We start from the raw sequence: 17,171 nt of genomic DNA, 5'->3' as shown, positions 1-17,171 counted from the left end.
CTCTATCCTATTACCCTACGAGATGGGCATGTTGACTTCGGGAGGTGGATACACATACAGTGGGGGTTCGACTATCTCATCTGTCTTCATTAAAAGCAATGCACCACTGGGGGAATAGGAAAATCAACATAGACAGTTCTGCTAATTTATGTATTCATCACTGTTGCTACATGGAAAGCTTTGTTTGTCGCTGTTCCCCATGCCCAATGAAGCTGCTCACCAGGCTGATAACTCAGGATTTACACCAGCCAGCTCTTTATCGGAAATGGTTTTATTTAAATATAAATATGTGTACAAAGGTACAAGCAACGGTAGCTCATTTTTAGCAAATAAAATTCTTAATACATTATTAAAAGAATGAACAAACAAATGGCAATTAGTTGTCCCCCCCCTCCCAAAAAAAAGCATAGTAACTGCATTCAATGATTGATGAACAACTTAGAGAAGGAAATCTGTGGACCAAAATAAATCAACCAAGATAGATACATATGTATATAAAGATACTTTACAATAGAGCAGCTTACACGCTGTACATTAAGGCTTATATAAAATATAAAAATAAAGACAAGCGATGATGTTTGCCTCCTCACTTTAAGTGACATTTGTTCTCTCATCAGGCTGCCTGGTAACAGCTTTTTTAGACGAATGGCAGTACAGGTGTCCATACTGAAACATCCAGGAACTGGAATGCAACTGGGCCAGGTGAAGAAACCAATGTCTCGAACATGAAATGGACATGAATATTAACGCTGAAGATTTTCACTAGACACATTATTTGCATGCAACAGAGAGAAAGTATGGGCTCAGCCATTTGTACAGATACGTAGTGTTTCAGGGTAGTACTGTTTCTTGTAAACATATTGAGACAATTTGATTGAGTTGTAAAACTTGAGTGTGTGGTCCACATTAGGACTGTCTTTCCCCACCTGAGCCAGCTTAAGTTGACGCTGCATTCAAGTTTATTTCAAATTCAAGATTGCCACCATTCCAAAACCACCACTTTTGATTGTTCTTGTAAGTCCCCCCCCAACTCCACTACTCTTCATTTTACAATCAGAAAACAATACCAGGGGAAGGACATTAGTATTCAGCCTCCACCCCTGTTTTCTCCCCATAAAATTATCACCATCTTTGGGTTTTCATGGCCTCACCTTGTCCATCTTGGTACAACACACAGTTAACACATAGTCCTCCTTAACAATGAAGGCTAAAATACACATTCTCTTCATATCTCCTTCTCTTATCCACCGGTAAGCAACACTGCTAAGTCCAACATGTTAGGGTTATTATCAGAAGAAGCTCCAGGAATACAGCTCAGGCCAGAAGTATCCCACTGCTGATTAGACTCTTCATACAGTACAGTGCCTGTAGCACTTGTTGGTCAGTAGAGCTAGCCTGTTGTGCAGAATAGTTTGTCTTTCTCTGTGGATAGCTCAGTCTTTTGTTGATGATAGAGACACAAATGTGCTTAGAATTCCTTTCGCATGCCAACAAAACACCAAATGACAGACAACAATAGGTTGTTCGTATCTGTTTTTTTCCTCAAATATGTCTTAGCTTGTCATATCGTTTTTCAAAGTATTTTAGAGTTTGACATTTCATGTTGACACAAAGTAAACTCTGGAAGGCAGGTAAATGGCTACCCCAGTCATTTTGGCCACCCAAATTCCGGAGATGCATTTGATTCATTTTCTAGTTGGCCCTTCGCACTGACAGAATATCTCCACAGGTTTGGGTGGTCATCATGTAGAGATAACCTGGTGAGGTATCACACTGTAATCATAAGTTTGACTTGAACATCACAATCTGCTGAATTCTCCAGCTCAGGAGCTCCACAGTTAGCATTGTTGTAGATCGTTCAAACCATCACAACATTTAAAGGTTATCCGATAACCTAAATCAACTCCCTCCAAATACTGTCCAATCGTGTCCTTGAAGGACCGTCCGAGTAAAGAAAGTCTCTGTTCATGTTAGTCCAGCCACACATGTATGTGGAGGTGACAATGGTTATCTACTGACTGCTCCTGTACTCTTCTTTTTTCCAATTTCTTTGTCCATTCAAACATGGGTCTGCATACGCTGTGAGGGCCGGCCATAGTCAGACTGCTGAGAGGACACTTGTGAAGAGGCATAAGAGAAGCGAGACGAGCTGGACACCTTGCTGGCCTGATCTGATTGGTCATACGCATCCACCTTTTCATAGGAAGCAGGCTTAACGTAGCTGGTGAAGGCACGACCATAGGTAGCAGGCAGGTAAGCAGAGCCACTGTAGGCAGGATCAGTGGGATAAACGCTGGCTGGCTGGGCGGGCTGCTGCTGGGCAGCTTGCTGCTGTTCGTATGCGGTTCTGCCAGCTGTGGTGGTTGCGTATCGGTGGGAGAAGTCATAGATACGAGGCTGGGTGCCATGCTGACCATACATTGGGCTGGGGGAGGGCAGCTGTGATGGAGTGTAGACTGGCCGAGAGTTGGGCACATATTCAGAGAATCCACTGCTGCGGATATTGCGGTCTTCGTGGCCACGGACGTTGTAGTAGCCATTGGTGGGATCCTTAATGGGAGAAATAAAATTAATCATGAACTTTGCATAGTTCTGCATTATGTATAATAAATGAAAACAATGCATACTTGCTATTTCGAGTCTGTTTCTTCAAGTGAGCATTTTCAGTTTTACCTTGATGTCCGATCTCTCATCCTCCTCCTCTTCCAGGAGGTCGCTGTGTTCTGTGCGAGACGTCCCAGGAGATTCACTGCTATTCGGAGCCTGAGGGAAGACCAAGCATTTTTGAAGAATTACAAGGATGAACAAGACCTCACTTGAAGAAGAACAAAACAAAATATGAATATTACATTACAGTGTTAATGTGAATTTTCCCTCGCCATCCACAGAGATATTTGGCATGCAGAGAGGGTGAACAAAAAAAACGTACCATGGGCTCTTTGACATCCTCCTCATCATCATTGCCACGTGTAGCATTGTGATCACTGTGAACAATCTGAACTCTGATGTCACTCTTGGAAAGACGAGTGCACCTTTTACCTGTGAGGATTGAAAATAAGAGGAAGCTTTACTTGACATTACCGTGCAGACATGTACATCAAAATTGACATAAAAAAAATGATTAAAACATGGAGTGAAGTGGCACAAAAATTAGACAGAAACTGTCCAATTTTCGGCTCACAAATGAAAAAAGACTTAGATTTTTTTTAGATCTGAAGAATTGGCTGTTGACCCTCTTGCCCATACTAACCATTGAGCTCACCTTTGCCTGTGTGCCTGCAGCAGAGAGAGACCAGAGTGATGACGCAGATGAGCAGGACACAGCCTCCACCTACTGCTCCACCAACAATTATCAATATAGGCAGGGCTTCTGTAATATGAACAGTAATAGAAGAAAAGTGTGGAGCAGGGGGTGGGTGTAGATGGTTGTCAAGAGAGGGGGGGAGGGGTGAAATGAGAGATAGCAGAACATAGGTTGTCAGTGTCAAGAACGTGCAGATCAGAGCAACAGAAAGAAAGAGATCCATTCATTTGTCTTGCTAATCCCAGAAACGTCAGCGCCTATATAAATTCATCCACGGTAAGCCCTGTCCTGCTCACAGCTGGCGTATGCTCATGCGGACAATCCGGCAACCCACAGCCTGGCTATTGTCTCTAATCTCTCTGAAAGAAGGGTAACAAGGCCTGACATGCAATGAAGCAACAGACAGTAATCTAATTAGAGATTCCAGGAGATACCGCCGCCCATTTCTCTGGAGACCCTGCTCTGCTATGTTGATGTAAATTACTGGCGAGGACCTTATTTTTGGTGTCTGTTGCAACAAAGTCTTTCACAAGCATCAGTGTAGTAGTACTACTGCTTAATTTTAAGATCACTTAAAGCGGTTGCAGCCTGAACTTGGCTCTGAGACAGTGATTGAGAATATGAGTCCAACCGCAAACACATGTGGCTTCCTCTAATTGACTTTTGTCCCCAATCAATATATATATTATGGGGCAAACATATTCATTAAAGGAACCATCTGCTGATTAAATCATATCGATTAGAGGAGTATAATTAAGATAAGCGCAAGGCAGGGGCACTGCCTTCACCTAATCTGGCCCCTTCACAGCTAGGATTGAGAGTATCACTGTAGCTTCAGCAGAGGTCTCTGGTGGGGATTATTAAGCTTGTCAGTGTGTACCTTGCTCCTTCAGTGTGACCAGGGCGGTGTCAGTGCCGAAGCGGTTCCAAGCAGTGCAGTTGTAGCGCAGCTGGAAGTCCTGTGCCAGAGTCTCTGACAGCACCAGAGAAGACACGACGCCATGGTCGCTGGTTACCGTCTGCACTGAGTAACGACCGGAGGAACCAGAGGACAGGCTCATGTCTCCAAACGTCCACACCTGTGGAGAGGAACGGGAGAATAGACAACAGGGAGTAAGTCATTTTTTAATGAAGAATTCCTCACCGGTGAGCAAAGTAGAGGCCTGCGTGGCTGTTTATCCTTAGATCCCTGCCTACCACTGACTGAACACCAGTTTCTTTCTCTGTTCTGCCTTCCCTGCCGACCTCTAAGGTGCTTCGTGGCTGACACAGCTCACAGGCTCATGTTTAAGCTGCCTCCCACGTCTGCCCTGCAGGTGAGGCCTAAGGGGGGTTAGGTAGCTGCACTATGATACAAGGCTCCTCTCTGCTGTCTCTCGCAGGGCCAGCAGGGCACCTGTCTCTCACTCCTCCTCACACCCTAATTATCCTCTCTCAGCCCAGCGTACGTTCGGCAGTTCAACAGGGTCAGCCGAGTGATGCCTCTTGGGCCGCTAATTGAATGCGGTTTGGCTGAAAGCTGCAGGAAGCCAAGTCTCCCACAGCTCTCCCCCCCAAGTCAACTATCTCTCCAGTCAATGTGTCTGCAATTATAGTTGTGAATATGTGTGTGTATATATTTGTTAGAGTGTGAGGTGGAGATGCGGTGGTGCAAAGGTGTGACGCTGAGGTCAGGGATGAAGTTACACTGAGTCCTCCATCTCGTGTGGGTGTGGCTAGAATGAACACGGAGTATGTTAACTCTTAAACATAAGTGGATAAAGCACAACACAAACAAGAGGCTCACTTACAATCTTATCAGGCGGGGGACTGCTTTCCACCCGACACTCGAGCTTGCCCTTGGAGTGTTTGATGGCATGCTGCGTGGCTTCCACTGTGATGATAGGTGGGCCTGGTGTGAGGAAGAAAGAAAGAGTAGAGCAGAGAATTTAAAAAAAAAAAGGTAAAAAGATATTTTAAAACACTGACTAATGCCAAATTGACAATTTCCGTGCCACTTTTTCAACACATCCAAACATTACAAACAACTCTGTACACTCACCATTTACAGTTAGGGTGACATCTCTTTCTGAAACTCCAATCCGGGGCACGATGGCCTTGCAGGTGTATGTTCCAGCATCCTCCTGGGTAACAGCCTTCAGCTGCAAGGTGTTACCATTACTGAGCACCTAGTGAGAAATCCAGAGAGACAAGTGAGAAGCGTGTCAGAGAGAGAGAACAAGGGAGATAGAGAACAAGAATGAGGTGGTGGTGGGGAGAAAGGGCAGACAAAGGAGACCGGGACCTTTATCAGTGGCCTACTCATTGTGGAGGCAGCACAGAGGTGGGCTGACCATTGTAACAAATGCTGGCGGTTTGAGTTTAATTTCATTGTGAAGAGCTTTAATCACAGCATTAAACACTCCAGCCACCGCTGAGTGACTGTGCTGCTGGGGAGATTGTTGTAATTAAACAGTGGGGACAGAACAGAGCATACTATGGTGTGAGTGGGCCCTAGCCTTTGGAGCTGCTACACTCACTCACTCCTTAGCTCATTGATCCTGTCATTCCATCAAGCTGTGATTAATCCATTTACCCACACTCCGTCCTCCCTCCATCCCTCTCCAGAATCCCCCCCCCACCTTTCACTCTCTCCATTTTTTTTTTTTATTTCAACACACTTATGGACTAACCCAATTAATCCATTACCCATGGCTGTGTGAGGGACAGTGGCAGTGGGTGGATTAGAAAAATGCCTGCGCGTTTCCTCTCAGAGGGGCTAAAAGCGTTCACTCTTTTGAGATGACAGCATCGCTTACGCCATTCCCGCAGCATTCTTTACTGGGTGTGTTTTCTCCAGCATCGCCTCAGAAATTATATTAGTCGCCAGGAGAGAAGCTCCTATGGGATGTTCCCAATGATGGTGTGTGCGTGCATTGAAACACTTTGATGTAAAGTGAAGGTGGAAATGTCCCATTTGTTCCACCTACGAAATTGACTTTGAGGAAATGGATACTCAAGTGCAGTCGGGCCTTTTTAATGTCTAAGAGGCAGAGATGCTGCTCTAAAAGTTGCAGCACATGTTGTAATTCTGTTAGTTTCAACCACACCTTGGCTCACTGGTTGACTGATTGATTGATTGAGCAATCGAACGAGTTAGAGTTATGACAGCATGTCATGTGCCCTGATGATGCTGTATGAATGTGTCAGTGGACAGACAGCTTTCTGCCAGAGGCTTTAGCCCTCAGGGGGGCATGGAGAGAGGAGGTGTTGAAGATTCAGCCTGAAAAGGAACGTGTGGGGGAAAAGTGTGAGGGATTCATGCCTCAAGGCCATGTATGAATGTTTCTCTCCGGAGGGATGGTGTTGAAGCTTTCCACCAAGACAAAGTGGTGACAAATGTTTGTTGCCTTACCACGCTGGATCCCTGCTTTGTCCAAGCCAGGGTCAGAGGAGGGTTTCCAGTCCATGCGCAAGTAAAGGCTGCATCCATCCCAATGTCCACCGTCATTGGCTTAGGCTCCGACAGCAGTCTGGGGCCAACTAGGGTGAAGCAACACAGACATCCAGTTACAAACAATAAGAGACTGCTTGGTCACACTGTATAGAATGTTTGCCTAAAGTTATACTCACATTGGACATCGACCAGGGTGCTGACATTGGTGCTCCCCACAGAGTTGGACACCTCACAGGAGACAGGGTCTGTGAAGTAGGAGTAGTCTACTGTCACCTCAAGGCTGTCCCCGTTTGCTTCAGAGATGGGAACTCCTCCTTTTGACCACCTGGGGACAGATGAATAATCAAATTACGCCGCTGCATTAGTTCAGGAAAGGTACTTAGCCAAGCGTATCAAAGTGGCTATTAGCTGATTCATGGCTTGTGCCATTCACAATCAAACGCTGCCAATCAAGCATCCCATTTAACCCGATGAATCTACTAAACGCTTGCATGCTTGTACAGCTTCTTTTGGATGACATCTTTACTCTGATTGGCATGTTGGCAGCATATAATGTCTCGACGTCGTGTGATTGCGCTCTATCATCTCTGACTGCTGGCTCTGTGTAGATAATGGCAGGATCAGAGTAAAACTAAGATTAAAAGGAAGGATAGATACCTGTATCCAGTGATTTCAGGATTGGCTGAAGCAGAGCAGATGAAGAGAACCTTGGCTCCCTCAGTCACAGTCTGAGGCTGGACTGATAGGGTCACCGAGGGAGGGTCTGTAAGAAGGAAAACCTTTACATTACTGACATGAATATACAACTTAGTATAATTCACCTTTTAACAGTGCAACAGAATTAAATGTGCTTTAGAGATTATTGTACATAGCATGCACTGTTTTTGTGGTCTTTATAGGAAAACTGATGCCTGGACACTCACGCTGGACATTGATAGTGACTGATGTCTGTCGTCCAGCGGGGGCAGCTGGGTTCAGAACCCTGCAGGTGTAGGTGCGTCCAGAGTCGCTATCCTCAGGGACGATTGGAAGCATACTGACAGCCGACTCCCTCTTTCCATCCTCCATTAGTGTCTGTAGAGTTGCACAACAATGCAGAGGGACTGTTAGATGCGGCTGGAGGTCTGAGCAACAGTTTAAAAACTATACTTTTAAAGTGTGACTCCATTACAGTCGAGTTGAACTGCACATCAGCTCAATGTCCCAAAAGCAAGTCACTTGCCATTTGTGATCGCACCACTTAGGAATATCTCTATGACACCGCAGGTCTTATTTCTTCATGTGGGAGGCATTAAAATTGCCATCCCGTTCTTTGGCGTGGCAGTTAAATCTTATATTTTATGATGCAGCAGGGGATATTGTGCTGTTCCCACATTTCTGAGAGTGTTCCCCGTCAGCGCTCCTTGTTTGTCATCATCTTTTAAATCTATTTACTGCTCACAGAAATCAATACGCCTAAGTGAGGAAAGGTGTAGATTCTGAGGATATGGCTCACTGCTCTCTCACTTTCTCCCTCCCTTCCTTACACACACACACACACACAAACACACACACTGAGAAAAAACTGTGATGGCCAATGTTCCAGCGTGTCTGTTTTTTTGGGTGGTGACAGTGAGGAAGAAGTGTCACACATCTTTGGAAAAGAGCAAGGGCAAGCTGAGCCTTTTCCCTGGACAGCCAAATCAATGGAAGCATGCTTTCACTTCCTCAGCCAGACACACAAAAAGCATTTTTATGCTAGATCAAATCACATCATTCCCTGTCACCACTCCTCTCTCGGACAAAGCTTTCTCCTCCCCCATGTCTCACTTCTTAATGTTGGAAATTCTCTCTTGTTTCACAATGCTATCTCACTAGATAACTCTATATCCCCCCCCACCCCACCCCTGTATTCCTCTCCTCTCCTCTCCTCTCTTCTCCTCTCCTCTCCTCTCACCCCCCCTCTCCTCCAATCCTCTTCCCTCCTCATCTCACTGCAGGCTCTCGCCTCCTTAAATGTGGCGTTTAGCGTCGTTTAGCGTGGTCAGAGAGCATGAAAAATGTGACACTTTCCCAGCCGTTGCTGGCTTACGCTCCGGCGCATCCCCATTGTGTTTCTGCATTGTTGTGGCTGATTTCTTCTCTGCAGAAACTCTACTGTATGAAACCCTCATGCCTGTCTGAGCTTTGGCATGCTCCAGTTATGCTGTAGTGTCGCTGCATTAGCGAGCAAAGGGGGGGGGGGTAGAGGGAGAGGAGGAGGAGGAGGAGGNGCAGAGGAGGAGGAGGAGGAGGAGGTGGGGGGGGAGGGGTTGAGGGGTGTGGGGTGGGGTGGGTGTCAGGCTTGAGTGAAAATGGGAGGGGGACTGCAGAGAGTGAGCGAACAGATCGTGCAAGAGAAGGGTGGTGATAAAAAAAACAAACTGTGATACCGTGGAAGAAAGATGAGAAAAGTAAAAAGAGAAGCGGAAGACAAAAGAGTATTATACCCTAAGAGAAAATATTTCTGAATAGCTTTGCATTTACTTCTACCCGCTGTTACGTTTTGAAATATCATGTGGGTGTTAGTGATTGAAAGATAATGCTGGGCATAGATCTGTTTCTCACCTTGGAATAAATTGCAGACTCCATGACCTCTCCATCTCTGTACCAGGTAATCTCAGCAGCAGGTTTGGCTCCTGAGGCTTTGCAGGTGAGGTTGTGTGCTGTGTGGGCCTTAAGACGTACAACAGGGCCACCCTCCACCACAGGGTCTGAAGGAGGAACTGTAAAGCAGAACAAACATACCACTCAAAACAGAAAACTCATTACATCTCCAGGCCAGCACAGATCCACAAAGAAGTCATACTGCTATTGAGGTTTCTGTTGCTTTCAGCTCAGCATCAATATATCGCAACAGCGAAAGAAGCAAACAATATCTTATTATGGCCATGTGTGTGTTTAACAAGGTGTAGTTTCAGACAGGAGAAAAGACCAAGAACAGTTGTCATTTGGAAAAAAAACAGCCTTATTTATTTCCTTTCTTGGGACTAGCATTATTACTCTATTTGCTCTTACTGTTGCAGTGATGTTTCAACTGAATTGCTTATTTGTTCATTTATTTGCATGGTTTCGCACGCACCACTGGCAAGCCAAGCGTGCCACCCCTGATGAAGGCGTCTATCTCCCCAACCAATAAGAGAAGGCGTAAACATGGGGTTTGTGCTGGCCTTTCTCGCTCCCTCCACCGAACCAATTTCACTCTGTGTATCTGAATTGTCAGAGGTCCTTCCGCTGCCGCGGCACGGACACTAATGGAATCCGAGTGCTAGGTGATTTTAATTTCCATGCCGATTCCCCTGACTGCACTCCCGCCGTTGACTCCTTTGACTGTGCAGGATTGCTTTGGTCTCATCTGGCCACATTGATTTACACACACACATATACAGGCGTGTGCACACCCATACACGTGCACAGGAAACACCCCCCTTCTCTTTAACACTCCTTATGTCCACAAATAAACCATAGGTTCCTAAGGGTTGCACCTGATTTATATGTTGATATGATATGAAATGCACATAATGTTTATGAAGCACCTGCCTTGGTCTTTCGGGGNTAAACCATAGGTTCCTAAGGGTGCAACCCTGATTTATATGTTGATATGATATGAAATGCACATAATGTTTATGAAGCACCTGCCTCTGTCTTTCGGGGTGGATTTAATGTAGAAAAGCAGTTTTATCAACTTTCTTTGCAGCCTCCACAGGCATCTTCATGGCTCTGTGTGGGCATGTGATGACCATAGTGCTTTGTGCTGCCCTGTTCAGCTTTGACAGTGACACACAGAAAGGTGGGCTGATGAACACAAATGAACTCTCTGCATCTATTAATTTAGTTGACATGTTCTTTTCTGCTTGTGATCTCACTCTGCTTGCCTTTCTATGGCAACCTATGTTTAGCACCCTGACCTTAATGGCAACAATTAGATTCAAAGACAACAAGCTCTGGGATGAATGCATTGGGTTGTGGCATGAGCTGCTGCAGCATCATGTGTGTGTGACTGTCCCCTCTGAGTTCCCCCCTCTTTCTGTATAATACTTGCTTCTAGGTGAATATATGGACATTTGACAGGACTAATTAATATGTGATATTCCTTTGCATGCCACCAGATGCCAGCAGTGCTTTGCTGATTCCAATTCCCTAAAGACCTGGCCCTCCTCCTCCTTCTCGGCCTTATCCCCCCACCAGCCACCCCACCACCTCTGAACGTCTGTGTGAAGAAGTAGATCACTCACATCATGTTAATGTAAAATCCGCCTTGCGGTTGACAAATGTTGTGGCTCACTGTAAAATGTGCTAACTGTGCAGACCTTGACTTTCAAGCGACTACGCAAGTCATTTGTGACTGCAGCAATCACATTATCCTAGACGTCCACAGTCTTGATTACCGCTACTGAGAGCAGAGGGGTTTCCTTTTTTTCTATCTGAATTTCCTGACTGAGCCCCACTTGATTTGAATTATACTTTCAATACATGCCTTTTTTTTTTTAACCCGGAAACTAGATTTACAATGGAGTTATCTTTGAGGGGTGATAAGAGATTGTTTTATGAATTGCAAATCACAGGAGTGTTGATGTATTTTTTCTCTATGATAAGTTGGGTTTCAGATTTGGATTGTACATGTGTGACTTTTATATTTGCCTACATGCTTTTGTGTTTTATGATGAAGACACTCGCTTGATTGTTCCCAAGTGCTCCAGCCTGTCGGCCTTGGCACGAGGGTTGGCTGTGAGGATCATGCATGAGCTGTGTATCTTACCTAGTACAGTGAGCTTGGCACGGTGGGAGCGCAGTGCCGCCTGTGTAGCCTGACACTCATACACCGCGTCATCCGCCAACTCTGCCGAATCGATCAGCAAGCTGTGCTCGCCTGATAGCGGGTCGCCCATTAAGGAATAACGCGTCCAACCTGCGTGAAGCCAGCACAGAGAATAGAGTCAGAGACAAACAAACCAACCAACAACAAACACATAATGAAAGGACTATAAAATGAACAGACTTGTGCCTTGAACAAAGGCGAGAGAAACGTGGCGAGGCTCTGTAAGACACAAATGAAGGCAAGCAGCACCTCACTGGGACAGGAATTGAGCCGTTCTGTTAGCAGAGCAGTGTGAGGCTGCAAATGCAACACGTGAGAAGGCAGCTGCATGGGGAGTCTGTCCTTTAAACACAGACACAATAAAGATGGGGTGTCTAAGGTCAAGAGGAAGCCTCTACACCTTTTCTCTAGTCTGCCACACATTTAAATGTCAGTGCGTGACAAAAGCCAATTGATTATCTACCTTCTTACAAGACCCTTAAAATGCTAAGCAACAAATTAAAGTTTGGTGTGTGCAGCAGCAGCCGACCTGTCTGAGGTACATTGTTCTCTAAACATTTATTTGCGTAAAACTCCAACGTTTGACAGAGAGAGACTTGGTTTCTAATGAGACTTGGCATTGATCGCAGCAAGACAGACTAAGACAGAGAGAGCAATAAACACACAGAAAGCAGGAGAGAAAAGTAAAAGGGGGACAGACAGACAGAAATAAAAGGCCAGTGATAATACCTGGTAGGTCTCTCTCTCCACCCAACGCAAGGCCATCTTTGGTCCATTGTACCATTCCCCGATAACCCACAATGACACAGGGTAGAGTCACTGACTGACCAGCCACAACCACCTGGTCCTGGGGCTGCTGGGAGAAGTAGGCTGCTTGGGTGGCGGCTGAGGAAAAAGAGAGAAGGCATGGTGTGAATATAACATCACTTGGAATTCACATTTTCATGATGGCAGATGGACAATTCATACTGAAATTCACAAAATAGGTATAAAATATACAGGCACGCAGAATGCTGCTAATGGCATTTCAGAGAATGTATTGGCGGTACATTTCTGCAGAGCCAGCAGAGGTGTAGCATGAGGAAAGTGAAACTTGCACTGTAAGGGGTGTGAGGAAGAAAGTACGAAAAGAGAGCAGACTTCCATGAACTGGTCAGCTTGCTCTTGTTTTCACTGTTGGCACTTACTGAGAGGACAGAGGGGGCTGGCATGTGTGAAAATATTTTTTCTCCCCTATATATGTGGCTTCTAAGAAGAAGAGTCAGCTGCGCCTCATAACTTATTTAGCTCTTTCCCGAGACCATATGTTTATATGCTCGCTGACATGAGGCAAACACACTTCTGGGGAGAAAAATGTGCCACTCTTTCTGTGTGCTTTTTTGTAAAAATGGATGTTAAACAATCAAAACTCCATTAAAGTTCCCAGGGGAGCCATCCGTTTGAGCCTGCTGAAAGTCAGCGGAGACACCTGCCGCCGTTCCACTGCTGTGTTTAAGTATGGCACACAGTCTCACTGGATTGGCTGGCCTGCCTTCACACCCATACAGAAACACAGCGTGAATATGGATCCATGGTTCCAACAGTTTTTTTCCACTATGCTAAAGATTGAGAATTACAAATCCCACTGGCAGGGAAGATGGCAACACTCCAGAGGTAACTAATCCATAGGGGAAGGTAGGAGGAGAGGGAGAAAGGCAGTTGGTTGGTTATCTAAGTGGGGTGTCTGTGTGAGTCGCGAAGAGGACTTAAAAAAAAACAAAAAAAAACCTTCTCTCATTCTTCTTCTCTCTTTCTTTGTTGCTCAGTGGAGAATGGAAGGGAAGGGGGACAGAAGAAGATAAAGAGAGTTCTATTCAGGCATTGCTAAGCCCCCCCTGAACTGCTTCTCTTGGTGGGAGCGCTTAAACAGACAGGGTTGCCTCCCTCCCTCCCAGCGAAGAAAGCCGCTGAAAGGAGGGCAACATACGGCGGCCAGAGACGCGCTATTGTCCCCTTGTCCCTCTCTTTTAATAGGCCTCTTCATTTCCAATCAATCCTGCTAAATGCAAGTTTAATAGCTTTTCAATAGCAGCTTTTCCCCCAGAGGGTAGCTGGGATTTTCTCTCTCTCTCTCTCTCACCCCTTTTCTCTTTGCCCGTCTCTTCCCCCACTTTCTAACTCAGTTCTCGCCAGTTTTTATTTCTTTTTGAAAGGGGGGCTTCCGAGCTTGTTGGCAGTGTTTATTCTGCACTCAATTATCCACTTCATCTCAGGGTGCACCATAGACTGAACCCTGCCCTCTCACCTCCCCTCTCCCATTGCACCCTCCTGCCTCTGTCGCCCAACAGCACAATTAAAGCCGCCAAACAGTGAGTTCATCAGGAACGTGAGTTCTCCATGGCTCAGACCGTTGCATTTTCTCAACAAACGCCTCAAAACCAACTTTCACATGTGCCCATTCTCCCTGACTCTCCATCTGGACCAGAGGAGATGTTAATAGATAATTGAACAGAAAAATAAAAGATCAGAGAACAATGCATGTTGGCTCACTTGATTTCTCACTGTACATCATTTTACCAAAGGGTTTGAAAAGCCTATCGAGCTATGGTTGCAAACAGGTAGGCTGTGTGTGTGTCACGCACCGTGGATCAAAAGAGGCCAATTTAAGAGCGTCAATGAGAAGTGAATCGTCTTCTAGCTCAGGCTATTAGGCGTTTAGCGAAGGCTGGCATTTTCCCATCATACGTTCAAAAATGCTGTTTTTACAGTCTGCCTGCCTGTCCCCAACACTCTTTATGAGCTATTGAGCGTTTTCATATGCCTCCACTTGCAAAGCGGGTTGGGGATTTTCCTCTTTGTACTTGCAACAGTACAAACATTGATTGCAATTAAGTATCTTGCCCAGAGTATCTAAATGTTTACAATGGGTAATAATTCACTGCATTGGTTGATTGTTGAGATGGATTACATGCATTCGATTGTTTTTCTTTACCTCACCCACATACAATTTCTCATGCTCACATATGGCAATTAACACCATGAGCACTCACACATACATATACAGGCGTATAAATATAGAGTAGAGAGTATGTGCTGTAGCGAATGTCTCCACACCATATGAGTGATTCATTGCTCTCCAGATCGCTTATTGAAAATGCTCAACAGAACATCTCGACTGGCTAATGACTCATGCCAGATTCCTTTAATTCCTCCTTGCTGAATTAGACAATTCTTTGACGGTGTATTAGCAGCTTAATTACATGAATACATTTCTGACGGGGAGAGAGGGAGGAACAGAACCAGACAAAGAAACAGTGGAGGAAAGGCAGTCAGAAGAAGTATGGAGCTGTGGGTGTGAAAAAGCTTGTTCTTGGTGTGCTGCGGTGTCACGTACATATAGTACTAACACCACAACACCAGTGTTTCAGTGTTTTCACCAGACTCAAAATGAGGAGTTTGTCTTTTGGCTGCAATTGAAACATATTTGAAAAGAAAGATATGAATCCCCAGAATCCAGAATATTTCTGCAGTAGATGAAGGTTTATTTACCATGTCGCCTTGAATGCTACGCAGGTAAACATGTACAGGGTAGATTAGTTGTACCACATGTGGTGCGCCTTAATGTTACAGTTAAAATTTAGATTTCTGGGTGCTCGTCACAAAAACAAACAAAAAAAAACAACTTTATTTCTTACCTTTGCTGTGTGTGTAATGGTGTATGTGTGCTTTTTCTATCCCTCAGTAACAAGGTCAAAACACATTTGGCCTGATACATTTTAATCCGGATTTCTCAAAATGGAATATCATTTCACGCCGCTGGATGCACATAGGTTTAAATTTGTGTGTGTGCATTTCTGCTCGACTGTGTAAGCTGAGTGTGTGACTGGCTGTCTGAAAATGTGCCATGTATGTTTATGCCAGTGTGTGCATCTGAATGTGTGAACAAGTGTGGAGGGTGGGGCAGTGTTAATAGGGAAAGCAACTTGTCAGGCACCGGAGGGAACATTTAGCAGTTACTCTGACACAGTGACTTTGCTGTTTCTGTCACATAGTGGGAGTTAAGTGCAGAACAGCCTCCCTGACTTGGACTCAACCTATTAAAAAGCTTTGCGTCGACCCCGGCACTGGCCTGCACTCTCTCCTTCATCTGAACTGATAGGGATACACTCACATCAGGAAGGATCAGGAAGAGATGGACAGATGTCAGCAATGATCCGTCCACCACAGGACATCTGCCTTGATAGAATTAGACTGAACCAGTCACTGTGTGTGTGTGCGTGTGTGTGTGTGTGTGTGTGTGTGTGTGTGTGTGTGTGTGTGTGTGTGTGTGTGTGTGTGTGTGTGAGAGAGAGAGAGAGAGAGAGAGAGAGAGAGAGAGAGAGAGAGAGAGAGAGAGAGTGAGGGAGAGTACTCAAAAATGTGTAAGGGTCGGCCATGATGGTAAAGACTGAAAAAGATAATGGCACTGCAGATGACCTTTAGATAAAATGTGGATCTAACACGCACTCACAGTACAGTGCATTTACTAGCAAGCCACCACAGTCATAATCTGTATGCCATTTTGGTAATCTGACAAAAAGAAAAAACAGCATTACAGGCTATAAATCAACTTAAACCATCATTTGAAAACTCAGATCCTTCAAATAAAACAGAAAATAACATCAGACTCTCTTGTCTGTAGCAGCTTAGGCAATGTACTCTGTCCATTTCCCCGTGTTTTACAATGGCACTCAATTGCATATGTTCACTCTAAGAGGCTCCAAACTGCGTTTCCAAAGAGAGTCCCTATTTTAGTCCTGATTTCATCCCATGTCCTCATTCCCAACCAGTGCAAAGAGTGCAACATCCAGTCCTGTGGGGTCTATAAATATAAGTGCTCTCAACTCGACTGGACAATTTGCTCTGTGCAGTAATAATTTAAAATGTTAAAAAATAGCGCCTCATGTTTTTTTTTTTTTTTGCCCCAGCGGTGGAGGCAAAATCCTGCGCCTGGCTGGTGTGAATTTTCCACAATAAGAGCCGGAGAGGAGAAAATGAGGAAGAAAAACATCCACAGCACAAAACAAGGCAATTGGCAAAAAAAGTGTCAAGCTTGGAATAAACAACCCCTTTCCCCAAATGCCATCCATTGTGCCTTGTCTAGATAAGGCTTCTAAATCGGGCTGGAAAATGCAAGCTCCATTTCTCTCTGTATGGAATTATTATCCCTTTGTTTTGAGTCAGGCTCTTTTGTCTTTGCCTTTCTCTGTGTGTGTGTGCGTGTGCTTGAGTGTGTGTATACAAAGTAGACAGTAGTGCTGAGGTAGCTGAAGCAAAGAGTATGTCCCAGAGGGGACCATGCACCCATCTCGTGTTTGATCTGGCCACTAAGCTCATTACCATGACTCCTACAGAACTTCTGAGGGTTTGAAGGGGGTTAGCAACAGATACCACCCACCAACTCATGGCCGCGTAGCACCCAACACATGCTCTACGTGTGAGAGCATCTCTGTTTTTCTTTGACTTGGACCGTTGCAAACAGCTTCATCTTGAATCTCTACAGATTTTGCAGATGGCCTCCTCTCTCGTACCTTAATGTGTCCCAGCCGCTCTTCAATCCTTTCTCTCCCACGTTG

At 45.2% G+C, this 17,171-nt stretch overlaps 1 protein-coding gene across 2 annotated transcripts in view; it reads right to left on the bottom strand.

Annotated features, from left to right (window-relative positions):
* Positions 1-255: 255 nt before the first annotated feature.
* Positions 256-17,171, bottom strand: part of kirrel3l (kirre like nephrin family adhesion molecule 3, like) — a 33,163-nt gene continuing 16,247 nt past the window's right edge. The window contains exons 2-15 of one of the 2 annotated variants that reach the window (XM_027286373.1): positions 12,307-12,462; positions 11,518-11,667; positions 9,327-9,484; positions 7,664-7,814; positions 7,398-7,503; positions 6,917-7,065; positions 6,699-6,826; positions 5,346-5,472; positions 5,095-5,195; positions 4,185-4,383; positions 3,251-3,370; positions 2,930-3,039; positions 2,674-2,763; positions 256-2,550 (exon numbers count right to left, since the gene is read on the bottom strand). In XM_027286373.1, coding sequence (XP_027142174.1) covers positions 2,059-2,550; positions 2,674-2,763; positions 2,930-3,039; positions 3,251-3,370; positions 4,185-4,383; positions 5,095-5,195; positions 5,346-5,472; positions 6,699-6,826; positions 6,917-7,065; positions 7,398-7,503; positions 7,664-7,814; positions 9,327-9,484; positions 11,518-11,667; positions 12,307-12,462 — 2,237 coding nt within the window. In that variant the 3' untranslated portion in view covers positions 256-2,058. The remainder of the gene's footprint in view (positions 2,551-2,673; positions 2,764-2,929; positions 3,040-3,250; positions 3,371-4,184; positions 4,384-5,094; positions 5,196-5,345; positions 5,473-6,698; positions 6,827-6,916; positions 7,066-7,397; positions 7,504-7,663; positions 7,815-9,326; positions 9,485-11,517; positions 11,668-12,306; positions 12,463-17,171) is intronic. The other variant, XM_027286374.1, reaches the window with a different exon arrangement.

This window comes from Larimichthys crocea, chromosome XIII, assembly GCF_000972845.2.
Source record: "Larimichthys crocea isolate SSNF chromosome XIII, L_crocea_2.0, whole genome shotgun sequence".
Lineage (NCBI taxonomy): Eukaryota > Metazoa > Chordata > Actinopteri > Sciaenidae > Larimichthys > Larimichthys crocea.
This window is presented reverse-complemented; position numbering and strand designations above follow the sequence as displayed.